This window comes from Chiloscyllium plagiosum, unplaced genomic scaffold, assembly GCF_037043375.1.
Source record: "Chiloscyllium plagiosum isolate Xiang-an unplaced genomic scaffold, Cpla_swu_hap1 HiC_scaffold_3, whole genome shotgun sequence".
Classification (NCBI taxonomy): domain Eukaryota; kingdom Metazoa; phylum Chordata; class Chondrichthyes; order Orectolobiformes; family Hemiscylliidae; genus Chiloscyllium; species Chiloscyllium plagiosum.
The window spans coordinates 68,192,575-68,217,495 of record NW_028270141.1 but is presented as its reverse complement, the minus strand read 5'-3'; the positions used below and the strand labels follow the sequence as shown (position 1 = coordinate 68,217,495).

Here is a 24,921-nt window from a genome sequence, read left to right as displayed (position 1 = left end):
ATAAGCACATCGACTTGGACCCAATATACCAACCACTGCAGCGGACAGCTGGAACTGACAACTGGAAGCAGCAGATTCAAACGACTCCAAATGCTGGAGGAAAGATCACAGAAGTGCTTCACAGGAGGCTCCCAAGCACTGAGGATGTCACCTAGACAGGGGACGAAACGTCTGCAACACAAATTCCCAGCTCGGCGAACAGAACCACAACAGGTAATTGATTAATTTGAACTTCTTTACTTCCAACTATCCCAATACAAGTTCGAATCCAGTGAAGAAAAATCCTAGAAGGCACACCTTGCTAATCTATTGTATGCATATTGCAGCATTGTGAACAGCTTGTCTGATGTGTCACATGCAATGTGAATATCTGATTTATAGTGAGGTCTCAAGGCCACCCTGACTAAATGTAGCACTTAAATCCAACAAAGGACCAGAAAATTGTCATCCATATCTGGTGTAACAAAAATCAGTAAAATTACAGGCTGTTCCCAAAGACATACACACAAATTTGTATCCATTAGACATGTCACTTTGCATGACCATATATTATTACTTGAAAGTATTTGCTGGATAGGATCTGTTCTTATGGCTAACTGTGTCCATGAATGTATGGGTTTCCCAAGATGCACAGAGGTGATAAACTTTTACATCTGACTATGACTAACTCTGCACATCATGAGCTGGCCTAATGGTTACGTGGATTGTTAAACCAGTTTTGAGCAAGTTTATTTATATGCTGAAGGATTCCTTCATATTTCGGAAGACCCTACAGGGCTTGCATTTTCATAGCAACTCAGTGTCCATGTGCTCATTTGAAATTTCTAGCCTATTCATTAATGTACCACTCAAAGAAACCATAGCCATGCATTGTGGCACTAGATGGTGGCAGACAAAATCCATCATTGGATGAATCCGTGTTCATTGAACATTAGAACTCAGTAACTCAAGGAGTTGAGTCCCACCAACAGTTTACACGCTAATATAGATGGTACTGCCATGGGATCTGTATAGGCCCAGCTCTCTCAAATGTCTTTGTTGGATTCTGAGAAATGCGTTCTGAATAGAATGGCTTCTGACCTTATACAGCTTGTGTACTTACAATATGTTCATTCCTGATGAAGGGCTTTTGCCCGAAGCGTCGAATTTGCTGCTCCTCGGATGCTGCCTGACTTGCTGTGCTTTTCCAGCACCACTCTAATCTAGACTACTTACAATATGTAGATGATGCATTTACCATAGCTGAATCTGCAGCTGCAAGGAATAATTTGCTTACTTGTCTTAATGAACTCCAACCTGTGCTCAAATTCACCTTTTGAAATGAAATAGTCAAATAAGCTCCTTTTCCTCAATGACCTGGTAGCAAAATGGGCGAAGGGGTTGCCTACTACTGTCTACCACAAAGATACCTTCACCAGTCAGAATACACTTTGGGATTCCTAACGTTCCATGCACTGTACAGTTACCAAGAGCTTCACAAATAATGTCAGAGCCATTGTTCATTGTACACACTTGATGAAATAGGGTATATCAAAACTAATTTGATGGATAATGACTAATTGATCAAGTCATCAGTTAGTGTAAACTGTGCAAACTCATGAAATGCCCTACGATAATCACTGTTGATCCCGAAAAATGCGAGATCCATCTCCAACAAGGTAAGCTAGCTCAAACATTGAAGCTGAAGCTAACTGTTTCATGCTACTGTTATGTAATAACATCACGAATGGTATTCTTCACCAACAGGATGGTACAGTCAAGTTGAGAGGAAGTTTCTTATACTGTAACAATTTCAGGGCCAATGTAACCCATATCTCCCAAAGACTGGCAGCTTGTATCAAACAACTTATCCCTCTAATTGTTCACAACAAGCAAGGTGAATACCTGACCAACCAGGGTGCACTTGGAAAGCCTACAACAGCGTCCAACAATAAATGCGATTCTACAATTGACAACATTTGCTGAGATTCCTTAGTTGGTAAAGAATTATGCTGACAACCAATTTAGATTTATCATTGGGGTCTGTATGGTGCGCGCGCACACACACACACACACACACACACACACACACACACGTGTGCTGGAAACTGCATCAATTAATACACAGGGCACTGTTTGCACAAAGAGAGCATCTACATGTATTATATCTGTTTCAGCTTAGAAAGGTGACAGCCATTTGCTAGTGCTCCTCAAGGCAATGTTCTGATCAATCGGAGTCACTCTGCCGATTTTAAAATTAAAACAAACCCTGACCTTTAACTAGCAGTAATTATTAATGGGTGAATTATCTATGGCAACATCTCTACCAATCAGCACACTCCCCTCATGCAGTCCAGCTGATGGTTTTACTCTTGAATTGCTATTCTTGGGAAGTGTCCTGATAAATGCAAGATGAACACTTTGGACAAAAATGCGTCTTTATTCAGAAATATTTAAGTTCTGTGATATTTGTATTCAGCCTCTGCTGGTTCCCCTTTATCCTACCAGTTTCATTCTGTTAAAATTCTTTTAAATTCCCTGTCATAAAAAAATCATGTTGAATTTATCTGATCATATGATTGTGATTTTTCTAAATACAGTCATACAAATTCTAAGTAAAGACAGTTTGCATTCTGCAAATAAAGGTCGAAATTCTTCAATTGCTTTAAAATCGATTTGCATTGAAGAAACCTGCATTGTGGCAGAACCGACTGTATCTGTAATTCCACACCTATAGCAGTTTGGTTAATTGTACTCTGAACTGGCCAGGCAAACTACTTATTTGTGTTGAAGAGATTTTGCTTTTGAGGAGCTGGTGCTGAGCAATCAGCAAGGGCAATAAGTGTGGATCTTTGTCAGCGGTACCCACAGCCTGTGAATCTTTTTAGAAGTATCTATGCCCAAGGCATTGTTCATGCCATGTTCTTCAGAATAGTGTGTTTTTTTCTTTTTGCTGTGGAGTGTGGGTGATGTTGAAAACTCTTATTTATTGCCCATCTCCGGTTCCTGTGACAGCTGAGTATTAAACCAGATGCCACCATGTTCACTGTATGTATGAACTTGAATCATTGTACAAATGAGTCGGAGGGTTGACTATTGTCTTATTGGAGTGATGGTCCTTCTCTCCTCTCACAGTTACACATTCCAATATGAATTGCTGGGTTTTCTGTTCTCACCAAGGATCAAGCTTCAGGGTTCTCGTGTTGCAATAGGCTAATTAGTGTATTTGGCCACAAAAATCATTAAGGAAGCCCTGTAATAATTCCAACATTGAAAGAAAAACAGTTGTAAATCATGAAATGTTATGGGAGAATCAATTTAACTTTGTATAGTAGCATTTTGTTCATGAATAAATGGAAAATAATGTTTTTAAAGAATATTTTGCAATGATATTTAATGATTTCTCTACTGTATTATAAATATCACAATTTTGTCAGCTTCATGAAATTTCTCCATATAAATAATAGGAAAACTGAAGCCAATTACTTTGGTCTTCACCACAAGGTCTGCTCCCTTGCTATTAATTCCATTCTACCTTGAAATTTTCTTCAGCTAAACCAGACTGTTTGTAACTAGCTTAAATCACTTTTCTTAGATTCCCTACAGTGTGGAAACAGGCCCTTCAGCCCAACAGGTCCACACACTGACCCTCTAAAGAGCAACCCACCCACACCCATTCCCTTACATTTACCCCTGCACCTAACACGGGCAATTTTGCATGGTCAATTCACCTAACCTGGACATTTTTTGGATTGTGGGAGGAAACCGGAGCACCCGGAGGAAACCCATGCAGACACTGGGAGAATGTGCAAACTCCACACAGACAACTGCCCGAGGTGGGAATTGAACCCAGGTCCCTGGCGCTGTGAGGCAGCAGTGCTAACTACTGAGCCACCGTGTCGTCCCACTGAACTGTGCCATCGTTGATACAGCCTATTTTCATCATTGTAACGTGAAAAATCTCTGCCCCACATCTCCTTTCTGCTGAAATTCTCTTCTATACTTTAACTTTTGATGTATCTACTCTGACAGTCTCTTGGCTGCCACATCATGACCATCCACAAACCTGAGTTCAATGAAACTTCTGCATCTGAACTGAATAAATGCTGTCCCCCTCTCATCCCTGATCCTGCTGATTTGTGTCCTGCTTAGAGAGCACGTCAGTTTTAACTTTCCTCTTTTCAGTCTGGCCCCTTCCTGCGCAGCCACACCTGAGAAATCTGCTTTCTTCTACTTCTGACCTCCTGGGTTTTTCCAGTTTTTAATTTTTTACTATTGATGCTTGAGCCATAAACTGCTATGGCCAAAAGCTTTCTAATTCTTCCCTATATTGCTATGACTTCACTACTTCACTTATTCTCCTTTTAAGTTACATCTGAAAAGGTGTCTCTTTCCCTGGAGCTTTTAGTCCTCTGCCCTGATATCCTGTTGTTCAGTGTCATATTTTCAAATACTACTATTACTACTACTATTTGAAGCACATTATGCCTTTCATATAACTGAATGTTCCAATGTAAATGATGGTATTGAGATACAAAATATATTGTTTTCAAACAGATTTGTTTTACTACAGTATTATTTTCTGCACATACCAATGTGAGTTGCATTTGATCCTTTGAAAATCCAAAATATAACTGCAAAAAAAAACTATCATATAAGAGTACATAAATCTGATCTGAAGCATGCTTTTCCATAGCTTTCTCGGATTTAATTCTCAAAAAATAACTAATACTAGCTATTTTTAAATGGGTCAGCCAATTTTATATTGATTAAGTCTAAGATTTGCAATCTAGTATGAAATTGTTATTTTAAGACACTGTCAGCTGTCTGAATGTAAATAGGAACTATTTGCTTTTCGTGGAAGGAAGATCTTTTTTGTAACAAAAACAGATATTGCTGGTGAAACTCAACAGGTCTGGCAGCGTCTGGGGTAAGAATACAGAGCTAACATTTTGAATCCAGTGGCTCTGTATCAAAACAGTTACTGGACTCAGAACATTAACCCTACTTTCTTCCCACCAATGCTGCTAGATCTGCTGAGAGTTGCCTCAGCAATTTCTGTTTCTGGTCTGAAGTTCTTTGTTTGTTTTTTGAATTTTTTTTGTAGTAGACCAGTGTAAGTGGAAAGGCAAAGTTTGTATTTCATATTTCATTATCAAGTTGTGTTGCATTGAGAAGCAATGCAGATTGCAGTATAGTGTACTAGTTGACGACTTCTGGTTGTCAAACAAAGTCCTTAACGTCTTAAAGCAAAATAACCCCTTGTTTTCCAGGGTTTGAGTGAGAGCCATTTAGATAAAATCTCAAAAATGATCAAAGAAGAGGAAGATGAAGAAATTGCCAAACCAAAGCCTTCTGATATTGTAAAAAAGGTATAGTTTGTCCAACAAAATTTTATCAATTATATGTAATTAATTAAATAGCGATTTCAAGTCTAGGAAGCATATTAAGCTGAGAGGAGACAATTAATGTTTTTTAAAAAAAGCAAATTATTTATACAGTGGGTGGTTTGTATGTGCAATGAACATCCTGAGGAAGTGTTGGGTTCAGTTACAACATTTAAAAGACATGAGTTGGAAAGGTTTGGAGAGGTATGGGCCAGGACTAATTTGGGAATATGTTTGGCATGGCTGGTTGGATCAAAGAATCAGTTTCAGTGCTGCATGACTATGACTCTAAGTAGTCTGACTGCAGGTCTTTGTAGTTTAGTTCAGCATTGTTGTATTCCCACACAAAAAAGCAACTGATAATTAAAATTTCTAGAACAACTTGATAGCATTAAAATATAGATTTCAAGGAATAAAAGTTTACATGTTGTGTACAGTGCATAGTTTCATTGCAAGTTAAAGGAGCTTTTATAATCCATTGGTTTTAAAAGAAAATTGGAAAGATTTACCTGCTCCGTTTCTCCCTCCTGTTCTCCTCTGAGTACTTGAACAATTCTGTCATCCAACTTCTGCATGGGCTACTTTAAATTTATGGCTTGGAAAATTTCTTGGTAAAATTCTGGGACCCGGTTTGAATCTGCCATGGCAGTTGGAATTTGAATATATTAAAAATCTAGATTCATGGTCATTAGACTCTTCAGAGTCTAATGACCATGAATCAATTGTTGATTGTCGGAAAAACCCATTTGGTTCACTAATGTCCTGTAGGGACGGAAACTGCCTTCCTTACCTGGTCTGTCTTAAGTGTGACTCCAGATCCACAGCAACATAGTTGACTCTGAACTGCTCCCTGGGCGGTTAGGGATAGGCAATAAATGCTGGTCTAGCCCAGTGACTCCCTCATCCCGTGAATGAACAGAAAAGGCCAAGACTGTAGAAAATGGATTATTATTTGCATATAATTTAAATACTTTGATTCCTCTGTCACCTAATGATGGTAACATTTGAAGTCATGCCATTCAGATAGCATCACTAATGGCAAAAATCTAACTGGATCCTTGCAGCTACTGAGATTTCAGGTGAATCTTCTGGAAACATTTAGCTTAGTGCTACAAATGTGCTCTTTAAATGTAACGTTTTAAAAGTTAGTTGGAATCTCATCAGTCAGAATTGCTGAAGGATTTGTGTGTTTGTGATTTGTAATTCTTGCAATTTGTGAAATTTCAAAGTGTTTGGCTATATTTAGGACAGATAAATTATGTCATTACTTCATTTTTCATTATTATAGCCATCATTGAAACAGAATACTGGAGTAACGAATTTGACTGAGCTGAAAGATATAACTGAAATGCACAATAGGAGCAAAACAACGATTGAAGATCTTCAGGCTCAAATGGCTGACCTAATGGCATTTGTTGAGAGACTAAGGACTGAACACAGGTAATATTACTCTTGTATTTAATAAATGTACTTGTAAAAAAAAAATCAATGCAAGTAACATTACTTAATATATTTTTATTTATTAAAGTATTTTTTTTAAAGCAGCATTAAATTGCAGAAGCTTGCATGTTTTACAGCAACAAATGAGGTGATAACTCATTGCTGCATATCTGGTAAAACGCAAAAATAATTTCTGCTGGCCCAGACAGTCTTTATTCCAGAGATGATGGGAGTTGTGCACAATGAGCCTGCAGAATCCCCATCACAGCACTCTGAGGGAATAACCTAAAACATTGAATTTTCCACTGAATAATTATATGCCTGGAGCCCTTTTGAAAGTCTCCTTTAAAACCTGTGAATTATGTCAAATAGTTACTGAAGAAAAGCACAGCCTAACTCCTGAGTAACTATTGAACTGACCCCATACCTATCACGTACATCACCAACCATCTTCCAACCCAACTACCAAAAAGAGAACTACACCCCACCTAGGAACTAATATCACCCAATTCCTGTCACTCAGTTAACTTTTTTTTTTCATAAATAACATAGACTTAACAGGCCAAAGGGTCTCTTCTATACTACCAGAATACTGACCAACCTCTTAATGGATTTGAACCTAAATGGCAAGTCTGTTATATGACACTTTATCAAAGACCTTTTGGAAATCGGTATAGGTCTCATCGATGGCATTACCTTACTTGACCACCTTTTGTTACCTCATCAAAAAAAAATCTTGAGCCAGTCACTTGAACATGATTGACATTGAGCGAGCCCAAGTTGGCTTTCCTTAACTACTACACATTTCATCCTAGTTACTATTAATTTTTGAGGTTCTAATTTCTAAATCAACTGGCTTTTTGCTGGGCTTACCTTTGCCACACTTTTTTTTCCCTGAACGAGAAAATGTAACAGCATTTATAGGTGAAACCTAATTGCTCTGGAGTAGGTGGTGATGAGCTGCTGCCTTTGTTCTCTGCAGTTCTTAAGGTGAAGGGACACTCCCAGTGTGGTTAGGGAGCCAGAGACAGTGAAGGAGCTGTGAGATACCCAAATCAGGATAGTATATGGTTTGGAGGGGAGCTTGCAATCTATTCTAATGATTTGGAGAAAGACTACAAGAGGGATGCATTTATGTTTGCTGCCTAACAAAAGTAGATGACAGCATAAGCAATGAAGAGGACACAGATCGCAAAGTAATATAGAGGGATTGAGTTAATAATGCGATGGCTGTTGGAGTATAATGTGGGGAAATGTGAGGTTATTCACTATGTCAATAATTTCAGAAAACTTTCTTTTTAAGTGCTTGAAACTTTGAAATGGTGACGTTCAGGAAGACTTGTGTGAACTTATGCAAAGAACCCAAAGTTAATAGGCAGTATAGCAAGCAAATAAGACAAATGGCCACAAATGGCCCATTGAAAAGAAATTGGAGTACAAAATTAAGCAAGTTTTCTTGAGATTTTACTTGGTCAAGAGCACACCAGGAGTACAGAGTGCAGTTTTTGTCTCCACATTTCATAAATGGTCGACTTGCGTTGTGGTAGTGTGGAGCAAATTTGATATTGAGCAATGACTCATGCCAAAGACCAGTGTTATAATGTTGAGCAAACTGGATTATAACAATGAGGAACAATCCCCTGAACATGCAAGAAAGGTTCTGAAACTGCTTAACAGGGTGGACTTTGAAAGGTGCATGTCCCAGGCTGGAGGATCTTGCCACCAATACACAGTCTCAGGATGAATAGTTGATAATTTAGATCTGAGATGAGCAGTTTTTTTTTCATTCAAAAGGATTATGAATCTTTGGATTTCTGTACCATAGTGGTATACAGGAGCTCCAAGTTGAATATCTCTGGCAGATTTTTAAATATCTCACAAATCTAGGGGTATGGGGAGCAGGTGGATTTATGTCTAAACATCCACTGTATTGAATGGCAGAGGCTTATGATTTATTCCTGCTCCTACTTCTTATGTTCTTAGCAAAACCTAGTCTAATGTTACTGTGATTGCTACCTTCTAAATATTTCCCTACTGTGAAGTAACTTGCTTCATTTTCTAGAGCTAGTTCTATTTGTGCTTTCTTTTTCCCCCTCACTGGACATGAAAAGTACAGATTTACAAAATGGTCATGAGTGCACTTCAGAAACTCATTTCCCTTCTTTGCTTTTTGTGCAATTATCATCAATAACTGTATTAGGATGATTGAAGGCCTTCATTAAAACTACGGTATAGGATTTGCACCTTCTTGGCAAATTGTTTCCTCTCCTTCCTGGTAGATAGTGGCCCAATACATGTTCCCAAAACTTTAATGATCCTTTTGTCCTTTCTTACCTCTGACCAGTAGGTTCTCTCTCTTTTAGCATCTCTCAGACATGCTTTTTCTCTTTGATATGCTGTCCAGCACTGTAATAACTCCTTAATATTGTTACCCCTCCTCCTCCTCTGTACTTTGTAATCAGGAATACTCATGCCCTGTTCTGCTATACCCAGAGCATCTCATTTGTCCACTGCCTATCTGTTCCTGCAGCTCACCAACCATGTTTACAGTATTCTATGTACTCTTAGTTTAGACCTTAATGTATTCTCTTATTCTGACACCACCTTATGCCTTCATTTTTGACCTTGTCATTTGACAGAAGAGACTGGGGCTGTTTTCCCTGGAGTGGCAGAGGCTTATAAAATCATGGGGTGGGGGAGTGCAGAACTAAAGGGCATAGATTTAGGGTGAGAGGGGAAAGATATAAAAGGGACCTAAGGGGGCAACTTCTTCATGTAGAGAATGGTGCACATATGGAATGAACTGCCAGAGACATCTGGATGGGTAAATGAATGGGAAGGGTTTGGAGGGATATGGGCCAAGTGCTGGCAAATGGGAATAGATTATTTATGGATATCTGATCAGCATGGGCAAGTTGGAATGAAGGGTCTGTTTACATGCTGTGCATCTCTCTGACTCTAAGTTTGCTTTCCAGTGTGACTGAAACGGAAGTTGAAATAGCAAGGCACTGATGGTAACTTTTTTTTTTGCCAAAGTAATAATGTTTTCATCTAAATATCCGCAGGAAAGAGTTAATCGAACTAAGGAATGACTTTGAAGAAGAGAAAAAGCAGCGTACTGCCTTACAGGTATGAGTAAAACACATTTCTTAATACCCTAGGCTGCCAGCTATTGCTGCTGAATAATTGTCAGTTGTGCCTCTCAACTTGAAATCAGACAATTGTGGCATTGTGCCCCACTTGAGGGACAGGCTCTAGACTAGCATTCCAATGCATTACGAAAGGGCTGTTACACTAATCAATCAGATGAGACACTAAACTCAGGTTCTGTTGTATCCTCGAGATTCAGCAAAGCAGGTGGAACTAGAGAAGGGTTATGGCACAGAAAGAGGCCAATCAGCCTATTGTCTCTGCACAAACTTGCTGCTGATTTGAAACCCAGTTTCCAACATCCGGTCATTAGTCTTGCTAATTACACGGCTTTCGATGCAGGTACAAGCTCCTTTTAAATTCGTTCCAGGGTTTCCACTTCAAGCACTGAGACCAAGGTGAAATTTCCAAATATCTGGGTGAAAATCCTTTTTAAACACCACCTTGAATCTGTGCTCCCCAGTAATTTATCTCTGTGAGGGTAAACTGGTCTTCCCCGTCTGCTCTATCCAAGCCCCTTATTTTGTGCACCTCAATTATTTCACCATTTGGCCACCTCTGCTGTTAAGAAAAACAACCTAAGCGTTTCCAATCATTGCTGATTGTTGAAGTTTTCAATCTCTGCCAACATCCTACTGAAATTATGTTCTCCTCTTATTGCTGTGACCAGAATTGTGTGCACAACTCCATCTATTGCCTGAGAAGTGACTTGTATAGTTCCACTATTACATCCTCACTTTTGTATTCAGTGTCTTGCCCAATGATGGAAAGCACCATAACTATCATCTTTGCCACCTTATCTACTTATCCTGCATCTTCAGGGACCTATGGACATGTACTGCGAGGCCTCCTACTTTCCTCTATCATTCTTAATATCTTCCCCTTTATTGTGTGTTTGCTCCTTTGTCGTCCTCAAATGCATAGCCTCTCCCTTCTTCACTGAATTCCATTTGCTACCCTTGCATCAACTCAACTGAACCATGAATATGATCCTGCAGTCACTATCTTTACTATCAACTACATGACCAGTCTTTATGTAATCTGCACATTTCTGAATTGTCTCCCAGATTTAAGTTTAACTCATTAATATATGTTACAAACAGCAAGGCACCTAACATCGAACCCTGTGGGACACCACTAGAAACTGCTTTAAATTTGCAAAAGTAATCCATTGACAATACACTTTATCCCCTGTCAATGAGCCAATTTTGATCTGCCTCCCCACATTCTCCTGTGTCTCGTGGGCTTTCCTTTTTCTCACCAGTCTGCCATGTGGCACCTTATCAAGTACCTCACTAAAATCCACCATGTTACCCTCATCAATCCTCTTTTCAATATACTCAAATGTTCAATTCATTTAGTAAAGTCGAATTATTGCTGATTAATCTACCCCTCAAAGTAACAGTCATTCCTACCTGTAAATATTGATCCTAGTAATTTGCCCACCACCAAGGTCAGGCTGACTGACCTAAAACTATTTGGCCAATCCATTGTACCCTTTTTGAATAGAGCTTCAATCTTTTGGTCCCTTGTCTGTATCCTGTCTGGACTCTCAAATGCTCCCAAGAGCGTCACCGTTTTCCTTCCTGGCTGCTTTTATCAGTCTAGGGGACAATTCAGTCAGCTCTGGTAGTTTATACACTTTTTCAAGAAGGTCAGTCCCTCCAATAATAATTATTATTCTTGCTTTGTATAATATTTCACACACCTGCTTTAACTATGTCTTCACCATCCCTCCTCTATGTGAAGATGGACAAAGTACTCAGTAAGAATAATACCTGTGCAAGTTATCATATACATTTCTGGTACCCATCCTTTTTGTTTTTACTGTACTGATAAAACATCTTTGGATTTGTCTTAATTTTATCAGCCATGCCGAGAAGATGTGAATATTATTTAAACAGAGAGAGACTATAGAGTATTATAGCATAGAGGCATTTAAGAGTTCTCCTGCATCAATCAGAAAAAAAATAGTATGAGTTCAGCAGGTAATAGTGAAGGCAAATGCATTATTGGCCTTTGTTTTCAGGGGAATAGCATATATAAAAACAGAAGTTTTGCTAAACCTTTTCTGGGTACTCTTTAGACTATGCTTAGAATGCTTGCCGCCTTAAATAAGGAAATAGCTACCGTCATTGGAGGCAGTCCAGACAAGGTTCATTAGGTTGATTGGGGGGCACTGTCTTATGAAGAGAGGTTGAACAGGTTGGATTTGGAGTCAGCAGGGTGAGAATAGACGTAACTAAAATTCTTAGGGAGCTTGACAGGAATGCTGAGAGGTTTGTTCCACTAAGATGATATAATCTCAGAAAGTTGTTGCCCATTTAAGACGGATGAGAATTTCTTTCTCTGAGGTTAGTGAATCTATGAAATTCTTCGCCACAGGAGACTGTAAAGTCTGGGTTAATGAGAATCTTCAAGGCTGAGATAAAGATTTTTGGTAAGGGAATCAACTTTTCTTGAAAAAAGCAGGAAAATGAAGTTGAATGTGATCAGATCAGCCACGATCTCATTGACTTGCAGAACAGACTTGACTGGTTGAATGGTGTACTTTTGTTCCTGTGTCTTACATGCTATTTTATATTATACTGTCTTTTTTCTTTCCTAATTTCCATTTTCAGTTTTCCACCCCTGTATTTTGTGTTCCTTTTAAGTTTCCTAATGTATACATTTTTAAAAATAACATGATAAAAGCTCTATTTCTGCTTTATCTCGCCTTTTTATGCTGCTGGATAACTCTGAGGCGTTAGATTTGGCATTATACTCTTTTTCTCTGTGGGGGACATTTCTATGTTGTGTCTAATGAGCCTTACTTTTTTAATACGCCAACTGATTTGTCTCTGAATTTCTTTCAAGTCCTTTTATGCCATCCGCTTTTTGCCGGAGAGTTTTTCAGCTTTTGTAAAATTTATCATTCCCAGTTGAGAAGCTTTGCTCCTGGTTTTTCTAACCATGTTAAATCTAAATGTAATATGATCATTATATCCCAAGTGATCATCCGCTGCCCCGCTTATTAACAAAGACTATATTTAGAATTGTGCGTTGGGCTTTTTGCATGCTGGCTAAAGAAAGTTATCTGCAGTGCAGTTCAGTAATTTTTGCCCTCCATGCCTTTCACACTGTATCCAAATTAATATTGGGCAATTAAAGTCCCCAGCTATGATTACCATATTGTTTATGAATTCAGAATCTACCTATATTTGCTCCTCTAACACTCTTTCACTACCTGGGATTCAATAATGCACACATAGCAGTGTAGTTGATGATGTTTACTTCTAAGCTTGGCTTTATTTGATGTTTGATTCAATAATTCATTCTTCCTCACACTGGTAATTGATACCAACACAAATAATGCTATGACCCATCTTTTATACATGCATCTCTATCTTCCCTGAAAACACTATATCCAGGGGTGTTGGGAGTGACCATTCTTGCCCCTCTTTAAGGCAAGTTTCCATTATAGCAATGTTATCATGTTGACGTGCATCTATCTGTGTCTTCAACTCTTTAACTTTGTTTTGGGTACTTCCTGTATTTACGCATGAACATTTTAATATTTTTCAAACTCCGATGGTGTGCACTTTCTGAACTTTTGCTTCCTTTGTCTTTCAGAATCACCTGCTAAATCTGTCTTCCATTCCTTGTTCTAAACTTGGCCTTACGTTCCCAAACTCTTCTCAATTGACTTTAAATATTTAGGTGTCCTGGCTAATATCTATTCTTAACTGACTCGGCAAAGCACGCTACCTAGTTATTGTAAAGTTGCTGTTGCGGGATCTTTCACTGGAAATTGTCCACCACAATTCTTGCACAGTGGTCACACTTCGTAAGTAGTTCTTTGGTGAAACATTTTAGTGCATCTTGAAATATTGATCAGAGCATTGAGCATAGGAGTTGGGAGGTCATGTTGTGGTTCGACAGGATGTGGTTCGGCCACTTTTGGAATACTGCATGCAGTTCTGGTCTCCTTCCTATCGGAAGGATGTTGTGAAACTTGAAAGGGTTCAGATAAGATTTACAAGAATGTTGCCAGGATTGGAGGATTTGAGCTATAGGGAGAGGTTGAATAGGCTGGGGCTGTTTTCCCAGGAATGCCAGAGGAAGTTACAGCATTTAAAAGGCATCTGGATGGATACATGAATAGTAAGGGTTTAGAGGGATATGAGCCAAGTGCTGGCAAATAGGACGAGATTTGGTGTGGACAGATTGGACTGAGGGGTCTGTTTCCGTGCTGTACATCTCTGACTCTGTTATGTAAATACAAGACTTCCTCTAGTCAGTACACAGTTAAACCAGTTACCTGTACAAACTTCAGCATTGTGTTTTGGAGTCAGGTAAGTTTTTACAGCACGGCAGGAAACCATTCAGCCCATTGTCCCAATTGGAGATTCCCACTTGACCTCATTTTCTAAAACATTTTCATCCGAGTATAATTTGAAATTTCTTTTAAAAGACAATGTGAAGCATACTTCAATTAATAGGATTTCAATACATGAACAAAGCCCATATAAAATAAATTCTCTTGTCGTTTCAATGTTCATTTGGGGTGAAAGTTGAAATTGACATCCTGAACTGTTCTAAACTGACTCCATGTTGAAATGTGTGGTGCTGGAAACGTACAGCAGGTCAGGCGACGTCCAAGGAGTGCGGACCAGTTCAGTCAGTCGAAGGAGGGTGTCATTGGAAGGGTACTGGTTGGTACGGTGGGAAAGGAAGAAGCGGAGGGCGTTAAGTCCTTTGTGATGGGGGATGGAGGTGTACAGGGACTGGATGTCCATGGTGAAGATAAGGCGTTGGGGACCGGGAAGCGAAAATCATGGAGGAGGTGGAGAGCGTGGGTGGTGTCCCGAACGTGGGGAGTTCTTGGACTAAGGGGTCAGGACAGTGTCGAGGTATGTAGAGGTGAGTTCGGTGGGGCAGGAGCAGGCTGAGACAATGGGTCGGCCGGCTCTCCCCTCCCCTCCCCTATCAGCATTCTGAAAAGACCACTCCCTCTGACTCCCTCATCAGGTCCACACCCCCTACCAACCCAACTTCCACTCCCGGCACCTTCCCCTGCAACCGCAAGAAATGTAAAACTTGCGCCCACACCTCCCCCCTTACTCTCCTCCAAGGCCCCAAGGGATCCTTCCATATCCGCCACAAATTCACCTGCACGTCCACACACACCATTTACTGCATCCACTGCATCCGATGTGGCCTCCTCTACATTGGGGAGACAGGCCGCCTACTTGCGGAACGTTTCAGAGAACACCTCTGGGACACCCGGACCAATCAACTCAACCACCCTGTGGCTCAACACTTCAACTCCCCCTCCCACTCTACCAAGGACATGCAGGTCCTTGGACTCCTCCATCGCCAGACCATAGCAACACGACGGCTGGAGGAAGAGCGCCTCATCTTCCGCCTAGGAACTCTCCAACCACAAGAGATGAATTCAGATTTCTCCAGTTTCCTCATTCCCCCCCCCCCCCCCCCACCTTGTCTCAGTCCCAACCCTCGAACTCAGCACCACCTTCCTAATCTGCAATCTTCTTCCTGACCTCTCCGCCCCCACCCCCACTCCGGCCTATCACCCTCACCTTAACCTCCTTCCACCTAGCGCATTTCCAAAGCCCCTCCTCCCTACCTTTTATCTTAGCCTGCTTGGCACACTTTCCTCATTCCTGAAGAAGGGCTCATGCCCGAAATGTCGATTCTCCTGCTCCTTGGATGCTGCCTGACCTGCTGCGCTTTTCCAGCAACACATTTTCAGCTCTGATCTCCAGCATCTGCTGTCCTCACTTTCTCCTGTTCATTCCTGGTTCAATTTCTCCTTAATATTTCCATTGTTTTGACATCCTGAAGTAAGCCACTTCAAGGTGCATGTCATACGCTAAGTGCTGTTGAATCAATACTTTGTTTTATTTATTTGTTCATGGCAAGTGGGTGTTACTGGCTGGGCCAGCATTTCTTGCTGATCCCTAAATACCCTGGAGAAAGTGGCAATTATCTGTCTCGAAGGGACAGCGCTGTTAAAGAGGAGACTTTTGTATTCTAAACAATATTTATAAAACCTGGGGAACATATGCTTATGTATAGTTTTCCCTGTGTACAGTGTTGTATTTCTTAACACCTACGTGTCTCTTATTCAAATCATTTAGCTGTTTCGTATATTTTTTCTTACATGTTAAAAATATCACTTTATATTTCTCTCTAACTTAATTTGGCAGTTATTAATCCAATATAATCTCTATGTATCATCCTAAAATTGTTTGAAGGCATCCTTGCATTTCAATCACACTTCCTACTTTTGTTTTACTTGTAAGTTTTGATGTGCTGTTTAACTCGAGGCTGCATTGTTCAGTGTTACATGTGCACTGAAACCTGAAGATGGTGCACACCCCTTTAATATCCAATAAGATCAGTCTCAACACTGTTGTTCCTTATAAATTGTTTTCCTCAGGATGTGTGGATGACCTCTTATGCATCTCCACGATATTATTTTGTGCTGTTGTGCCTGTGCAGTGATTTGGAAGCCAATTTGTGAAAGGCCGGTTGGGAACTTTAAATTGTTGCACAGACACGCAACTTAGGGTAAACATTACTTAGCACCCTTCAATGTGAGCTTGAATTTTATCAACAATCTTCCTCTGAGTTACATGGTCAAATTTATGTTTTATAATCCATAAACAAGATCTTTCACATTTCCTTTATGAATGCATTTTGTTGCTTCCTTGCAGTAGCAATTAATTTTCAGGAGCAAGTGAGGATTGCAGATGCTGGAAAGTCAGTCAAGAAGTGTAGCGCTGGAAAAGCATTGCGGGTCAGGCAACATCCGAGGAGCAGGAGAGTCTATGTTTTGTGTATAATACCTTCATCATAAACCCTGATGAAGGGCTTATGTCCAAAATATCCACACTCCTGCTCCTCAAATGCTGCCTGACTTGCTGTGCTTTTCCAGCGCCACACTTTTCAACAATTAATTTTCAGACATAGGTTGCCTTTTGCCACTCCAGATGACTCACTGTATTTCTGTGCTGTATGACTCTGACTCTTCAGTACAAACTAAACTGTTCTCACTTGCATGTCTTGGCCCATATCCTCCAAATCTTTCCCAATTCATGTACTTATCCAAATATCTTTTGAATGCTGTAATCATACTCCCATCCACTACTTTCTCACTCCTGACAAACCGATTTCTTAGTTATTGAGTCAGACAGCATGGAAACTTGGGTTCAACTTGTCTGTGCTGACTAGACATCCCAAAATGACCTCGACCCATTCTAGCATTTGACTCATATGTCTCTCTTAAATTCTTCCTATTCATGAACCCTTGCAGATGCCTTTTAAACGTTGCAAATGTATCTACATCTACCACTTCCTCTGGCAGCTCGCTCTACTCTCTTGATGAAAAAGTTACCCCTCTGGTTCTTTTTAAAATCTTCCCCTCTCACCTTAAACCCATGTCCTCTAGTTTTGGACTTTCCTATCTCAGGGAAAAGACTTTGTCTATTCACCATATCCATGCCTTCACAATTTTATAAACCTCTGCAAGGTCACTCCTCAGCCTCTGAAGCTTCAGCCTATTCAGCCTCTCCCTCTAACTCAAGCCCTTCGGTCCTGGCAACATCTTTGTAAATCTTTTCTGCACTCTGTCAAATCTAACAACATCATTCCTATAGAAGGGCAACCAGAATTGTGCTCAGTATTTTAAAGTGGCCTTACTAATATCCTGTACAGCTACAACATGACCTCCCAAATCTTATGTTCAACGTTTTACCAAGAAAAACAAGCATACCAAATGCCTTCACCACTCTGTTTATCTTTGACTTCACTTTCAAGGAACTATGCATTTGCACCCCTAAGTCTCTTTGCTCACCCACACCTCCCAGGGCTCTACCATTAACTGTATAAGTCTTGCCTTGGTTTGCCTTACCAAAATACAACACCTCATGTTTATCTAAATTAAACTCCATCTAATTAAAATCCTGCTGTACTCTTAGATAACTTTCCCTTTCCACTACACCACCTATTTTGGTATCATCTTCAGTTTTACTAACCAAGCCTCCTGTATTCACATCCAAATCATTTATAGAACTGACAAAAAGGAGTGGACCCAGCACCAATCCTAATGCACCCCACTGGTCACAGGCCTCTAGTCCCAAAAGCAACCCTCCACCTCCATCTTTTCTCTCCTACCTTCAAGCCAGTTTTGGATACACTTGGCTAGCTCTCGCTGGATCCTATGTGATCTACATTACTAACAAGTCTACCATGCAGAACCTTGTCGAATATTTTGCTGAAGTCTATGTAGATAATGTTGCCAGGTGATTATAACTTTTTGTATTGTGGCCTCTAGAAGCCTGTCCACCACCATGTTTTGGTTACAAATCAGTAATTACCTAGTTTATGCTTTTATCCTTTCTTTAAGAAGTGCTGTTTGTTTTAGCACAATCCCCAGGACCAAAGACGTTTTACAGAACTGTGGTCAGAGTCATGTTGTTTCTTATTGTACTTATGTATTCTGGGATGGATTTTATGCATAGTCTTATTGGAATGTGTCTTTTTTTAAATCATCTCAAACATGAAGATTTGTAAGGCATTCCTAAAAATTTTAAATTATCCCTTCACAGTACAGTGTTGGCTGGATTCAGTCAGCCCCTACTTGCAAAACTCTTTAGTGTTGAACATTCAAAGTGATTCTTCAATTGAACATTTGCTGAATAATCCTGATTGTGTGAAGATTTGCGCGAATTTGTGTTTTTGTGAATTATTGTGATGAGTGAAATGCTTTGGCATGTCTTTGAGCAATTTTAAAGACATTAGAGAGGGTACTGAAGCAATCAATGAAACTGGTAGTCTCTGATCATGCATAACACAATGCTTGAGTCGAGCAATCAGCAGTTTATTATTGGGCCTGGAGACTCTTGTGATGCAGTGATAGTGTCCTTCCTCTGAACCAGCAGACCCTGGGTCAAGAACCATCTGTACACAGAACCATTGAAGTGGTGTCATACCTGATATTGAGGACTGGTTACCAACAGTCCATTGCTGCAATAAAACTAGTTACAAGTGATCATGAATGAAAATCATTTATATTCTGCTTTCGGTCTCAGCTGATACATACCTTTACAATGCAGTGCATTGTTATGTAAAACTATTCTTTTCTTAGCATTGTGTTCCCTGTAAATCCTTTCGATGTATAGTTTGTCCACTTTTCTTGTTTACACATTACTTAATGAAATTAAAAACATATCATAATACATTGTTTATAATCCATGGCTGTAGCCTTTATTATCAAGATTTCTTAACAATTTATTTAAAGTGTTATGTGATTGATTATGCATACTTAAAGTTTTGGCTAACCAAATTATTTTTAAAAGATTGGTTTCACTAAAACAAACCATTTTATTGTTTTCTCACAAACTGACCTGAAATAATTTTGAAGAAGAATTACTTTTAATTTTGTTAATTCAAAAACATGATTTATTTTGGATGTTAAATTAATTATCCCTTCATATTAAAAAGAAACTACTGCACATTGCATTCAAACATTCAACAAAGGTGAAAAAGCAGGCCATTCAGCCTCTTGAAACTGCTCTGCCATTCCATAAGATTGTGATTGATCTGTCTGTGTTTTGAGGTCTGCATTCCTATCTCCTCTGTAATCTTTGTGATTTTCTTGCCTAACAACAATCTATCCACCTCTCCCCTTAAATGTGTAATGTTAAAATAGCATGTAGTTAAGGAAGTGATTAGGGTTGAATGATTCACTGACTGGGAAGATCTAAAAGGTGAACACGTTTTTAAAATTAAACAGTTCCAAATTTCAAAAGAACAGGAACAGATTAAGGCCCTTGTGGTGCACTGGTTGTGTCTCTGCGGCTGAGCCAGGAGGCCCAGGTTCAGTTCCCACCTGCTCCAAAAGTGAGTCAAAACTACTCTGAACAGGTTGATCAGGAAATATCTAAAAGGGAAGAGGTGAAACTGGTGTGTGCCACTAAGACTGAATAGCCAGTAAATGTTATGCACAAAGCAAAGTGTCGAGGCTTTTGTCTCACCACAAGTTTGGATCCAAGTTGACCTGTAATATTGCAGATAATAGTCAGAGCAGTTTCAGTGTGAGTTAATGGAAAGGGAATTGTTATCTGAGAGTATTGTGTGGATGTAACTCTTAGGGTAAGATACCAATGGATGGTATATAATTGCACTTTTTCCAAAATAAAGTCTGTTAGATGCCTAAAAGGATTTCTTTAACAAATTAATACCCGTGGGTGTAGTGATTGGAACAGGGTCAGCTGTGGACCAGGTTAACAGACCCAATCAGGGAGCCCTGATTGACTTAAAAAGGTGAGTGTCAGATACTGATACTGGTATGTAGCCCTGAATGAGGCAGTACAGAAGTCGAGATTTGTTCCTGTGTAAATAAAGAGTGACTTGGTGATGGGATACCAGCCTCTGTGGAGTTGTTTCAGTGGCATCAGGTTTGTCAATTGCAATAGATTGAGGATTGGTTAATAATCAGTATCGGAATATATTTATGTTCACAGGCTCGTCAATAGAGTACTATGCTTGAGACTTGGCTATTCAATCCATTATCTGTGACTTAGATGAGAAGACAAAGTGTGACATATCAAACAAGATGGAAAGTGAACAGTGAGAAAAATGCATTGGGATAGGGGCAGGCAAGAATGTGCTAGATGGGAAATTTTAGCACAATGGCAAGTTATGCAATTTGGTGGAAAGAGAACACGCTTTTTAAATAAGATCAGAAACTAGTAAATATAAGTGTTCAGGCTGACCAGGGATGATTTTGTCCATGGATTGCAAAGTTATAATGCAGTTTTTAACTGTTATTTTATGGGAAATAAATGTCACTGGTAAGGCCAATACTTCTCTACTGTTCTCAGTTGCCCTGCAGAAACTGAAAAAGCAAAAGATACTTTTTTTTTATTGCAAAGGGATTGAGCTATTAGAATAACTTTGTCTCGCCTGCATTTGCAGAGGACCTGGTGATGCCATACTTGCAGTAATGAATACAGCTTTGGTTGTCTTTCTTATGGAGACCATAACTTGCTTCCGAGGGAGGCTTGCTAGATTGATTCATGGCTTGAGAGGATTGTATTTTTGAAGACCTGTTATAGATAAATTCTACCTAATCCCTGATTCCATCAAAACGTAAAGTTTTCCGAGGGCTTGAGGATATACTGGAATGATTATCTTTGGCTAGAGAATCTAGAAACAATGGTCAGTAGTCTCAGAAAAAAGGGGTCATTTATTTCGGACTAATATGAGAAGTGTATTCATTCAAAGGGTTTAAATCTTTGAAATTCGCTACCACAGGGAACTATGGATGTTCAAACATAGAGTATATTAGGGTGAGGGAGGTCAATAGATTTTAGGACACTTGTGAACTCAATGGGTGAGGGGATAGTGCATGAAGGTGGAGTTGTTAGAAGATGAAGTATTATGCCATTGATGGATAAGTACCATAGGCTTCCAGTTATCAACTCCTGACTCTTCCTGGATGTTCAGTCTGCGGATATCTTTGTGACTGTGCAGATGTTTGCTTACATGCCCCAGTCCCAGGCATACCAGAATAGTCAACCTTTAACAAAGAATGTATGTTTAGATGTTCTCTTTGCCATTGAAGTTAAATGCTCTTGAAATGTTGCATTGCTAAATGATAGTCACTAAATTTCTTCTTTTAATTTACAGCTGGAAATAGATAAACTGAAGAAAGCTGTGCAGTCTACGTGAGCTATAATTCCTTCAGATTTGAGACAACTTACTAAGGTCCAAGTTGTTCCAAATAACCAGGAAAATCAATACTTTGAAATACTTCCCCTTTTATGATAATCATTGCCCTATATTAAATGACAGATATTATGATATATCTTTATGAAGCTGGGTATAATTGTATGATGTAAATTTTTAGCCAGTAAGAATTTTTGAGGCCTTATCTGCTATTGTGCTGAATTTGCAGACTGCACATGGTGAATGTTTAGTTTGCTTCCTGTACTACTGAATCTGTATAAAGGGGTCAGAGATTTTTAAGATGTAGTTTAATTTTTTTAAATGAACCAGTGCTGTTTGTAGTTTTTGCAAAACAGTAAGATTGCCATCTTGGCATTTTCTGCTAAATGGGAAGAAAGAGCTTAATAGATGTTAGTTTTATTGTTCTACAAAGGAAAGGAAGTTTTGATTTGCTGTATACAATTTATTTTAGCTTTCCTATCCAGGATAAACACTATTGTGCCTGAATAAAGCCTTCATTTGCAAGTATTCAGTGAATATATAAAGTTGGCATTTTAAGGGGCAAAGTTATGTGAACTGGTGACCAATTCCCTATGCAAAGTAAAGCTATGTATTTTCATATTGAAGGTTATATAATATAATTTAAATGTGCATTTACACGTTACTTGCAATAAAGGGAGCTTTTGAACCAAAGCAAAGGGTCTGAGGAAATGGGTAAACAAACGTATCTTTAATATGTTTACTTTGAGGAATTATGGTTCAAGATTTCTTTTTTCTTTCCCCATTTACCTATGGTTCTCTCTACATTCAACTGATATCATAAATGCAGTTAGGACTCTACATTTCTGAAGAGGTGGATCAACTCAGTTTATTATTTACATAGAACCATTTGCATCTAAAGAGGTTTCGTACCTGATAGTGGGACTGGTTGCCAACAGTCCATTACTGCAATAAAATTAGTTACAAGTGATCATGAATGACAATCATTTATATTCCGATTTCTGTCTGTGTTGTTACACACCTTTACAGAACACAGTGCAGTGCATTGTTATGTAAAACAATTGGCTTTTCTTAGCATTCTGCTCCCTGTAAATCCTTTCAATATATAGTTTGTCCACTTTTCTTGTTTACACATTACTTAATAAAATGAAAAAAAAAGTAATACATTGTTTATAATCCATGGCTGTAGCCTTTATTATCAAGATTTCTTAACAATTTTAAGTGTTGTGCGATTGATTATGCATACTTATTTTAGGTTTTGGCTAACCAAATTATTTTTTAAAAGATTGCTTTCACTAAAACAAATCATTTTATTGTTGTTTTCTCACAAACTGACCTGGAATAATTTTGAAAAATTATTTTTAATTTTGTTAATGCAAAAGCATGATTTATTTTGCATGTCAAATTAATTATCCCTTTATATTTAAAAAAAAAACGACCGCACATTGCATTCAAACATTCAACAAAGGAGAAAAAGCAAGCCATTCAGCCTCTTGAAACTACTCTGCCATTCCATAAGATTGTGACTGATCTGTCTGTTTTGAGGTCTGCATTCCTATCTACTCTGTATTTTTAGATTGTTGTTATGCAACAGAATCTACCTACCTCTCCCTTAAAAGTATTCAATGACTTTTGCATCTACTGCCTGTGAGGCAGAGTTCCAAAGTTGCATGACCCTAAGAGAATTCAGTTTTCCTCCTCTTGGTCTGAAAAGGATTACCTCTAATTTGGAAACTGCACCCCTCAGTTCTGGACTCCACCCACAAAAACAAATATTCTTTCCATGTTCACCTTTTCAAGACCTTTGAAGATCTCATGCACTTCAATTAAGTCACCCCTCACACTTTTAACTACATTGGAGACAAACTCAACCTGTTCAACCTATCTTCCTAGGACAGTCTGATTGATTGCAGGTATTAATCTAGTAAACAGTTTTTGAATCACCTGCAATGCATTTGCGTCTTTGTTCTTGTGGCACAGTAGTAGTGTCACTACCTCTGAGCCAGGAGGCCCTGGTTCAAGTCCAACTTGCTCCATTTCTGAACAGGTTGCTTAATAAATAATAAAAAAAGACTTAAAGTGCATGTCGTATTAGAGATTTTGGTTCACCTTGTATAACTGAAGATATAACATTTTACTTTTATAATGAGAGGAATTAAACCTAAAGGATCGCATCCCTCAATTGTTGTCTTGATCATTTCTGTACCTGCGCAATGACCTTTCATCATTCATGCGCTGGAATACCTAAATCATTCTGCACCTTAAAATTGCAAGGTCATTTTTTAAGTACCAATTAAATATGTATGTTTTCCCATTTTAATATCACTTGTCAAGCAATACTGGTAATTTTGTCATAAGTTGAAATATTAAGCCACTGTTTTTGTTCAGTTACTACCCATATCTCTCATCAGTGTGACTATCCTCAAACTCTCACCAGCAATGGTTCTGCCTTCCTGATGTATCAGTTATGTTTGACCCCTTCTAAAGTAATGTGGGATGGGAACAACTCCAATATTTGGTCCTCCAAACTCCTGGAATGATGCATCATTTAGAAGTATGATCTCCTCAATTTATCATAAAATACATCATTATTAAAATTAGCATTATAAATGAGTTTTAAAATGACTTAAATTTTGATTTTTAAAACTGTCGTGTCCATCAGTAACATCCTCTGTGTATTCTTGCAATCATAGTATATACCAGTAACTATTTTTAATGAGAAGAAATCTAAACAGAGCCTCAAAATTCTGTACTTTAAAACACTTAGTTGTACTAGGGACAAAGCAAATACTAACTGACCACCTACACTTATATTGAATCAGCATAAATTAAACATGAATTAACAGGAAAATAGTGGTCAATTATAAACTATAAATTACGCAAAGCATTGGAGACAATTAGCAGAGATCTTTTTGACTTTGCTCAGTAGTACCTTTAGCATATTGGTTACCAAACTTGATATAGTCCTTCAAAACTACTCCTTGCAAAGAATTTCATCTCCTTTCCTTGTGATTCTTAACAGTTAATTTTTAGAATCCATTTTACTTGTGGAAATGTCACACTTGCAAATCAATTAGGTATTGTTTGTCGCGCTCCTGGTGCAACCAGTTGGTGCCCTAATAGTTGCATGAATGAGCATGAAGATGCTGTGCATCTGTATGACTCAGAGTCATACAGATGCACAGCACGGAAACAGACCCTTCGGTCCAAATCATCCATACTGACC

At 38.9% G+C, this 24,921-nt stretch overlaps 1 protein-coding gene across 7 annotated transcripts in view; it reads left to right on the top strand.

The window, feature by feature from the left end:
* cd2ap (CD2-associated protein) overlaps positions 1–22,857 on the top strand; it is a 242,843-nt gene extending 219,986 nt beyond the window's left edge. For all 7 annotated transcript variants that reach the window (XM_087980127.1, XM_087980120.1, XM_043683183.2 and 4 more), the window contains 4 exons: positions 5,253–5,351; positions 6,655–6,806; positions 9,872–9,935; positions 21,657–22,857. In XM_087980127.1, the coding sequence (XP_087836253.1) occupies positions 5,253–5,351; positions 6,655–6,806; positions 9,872–9,935; positions 21,657–21,698 (357 nt within the window). In that variant the 3' untranslated portion in view covers positions 21,699–22,857. The remainder of the gene's footprint in view (positions 1–5,252; positions 5,352–6,654; positions 6,807–9,871; positions 9,936–21,656) is intronic.
* Positions 22,858–24,921: the final 2,064 nt, after the last annotated feature.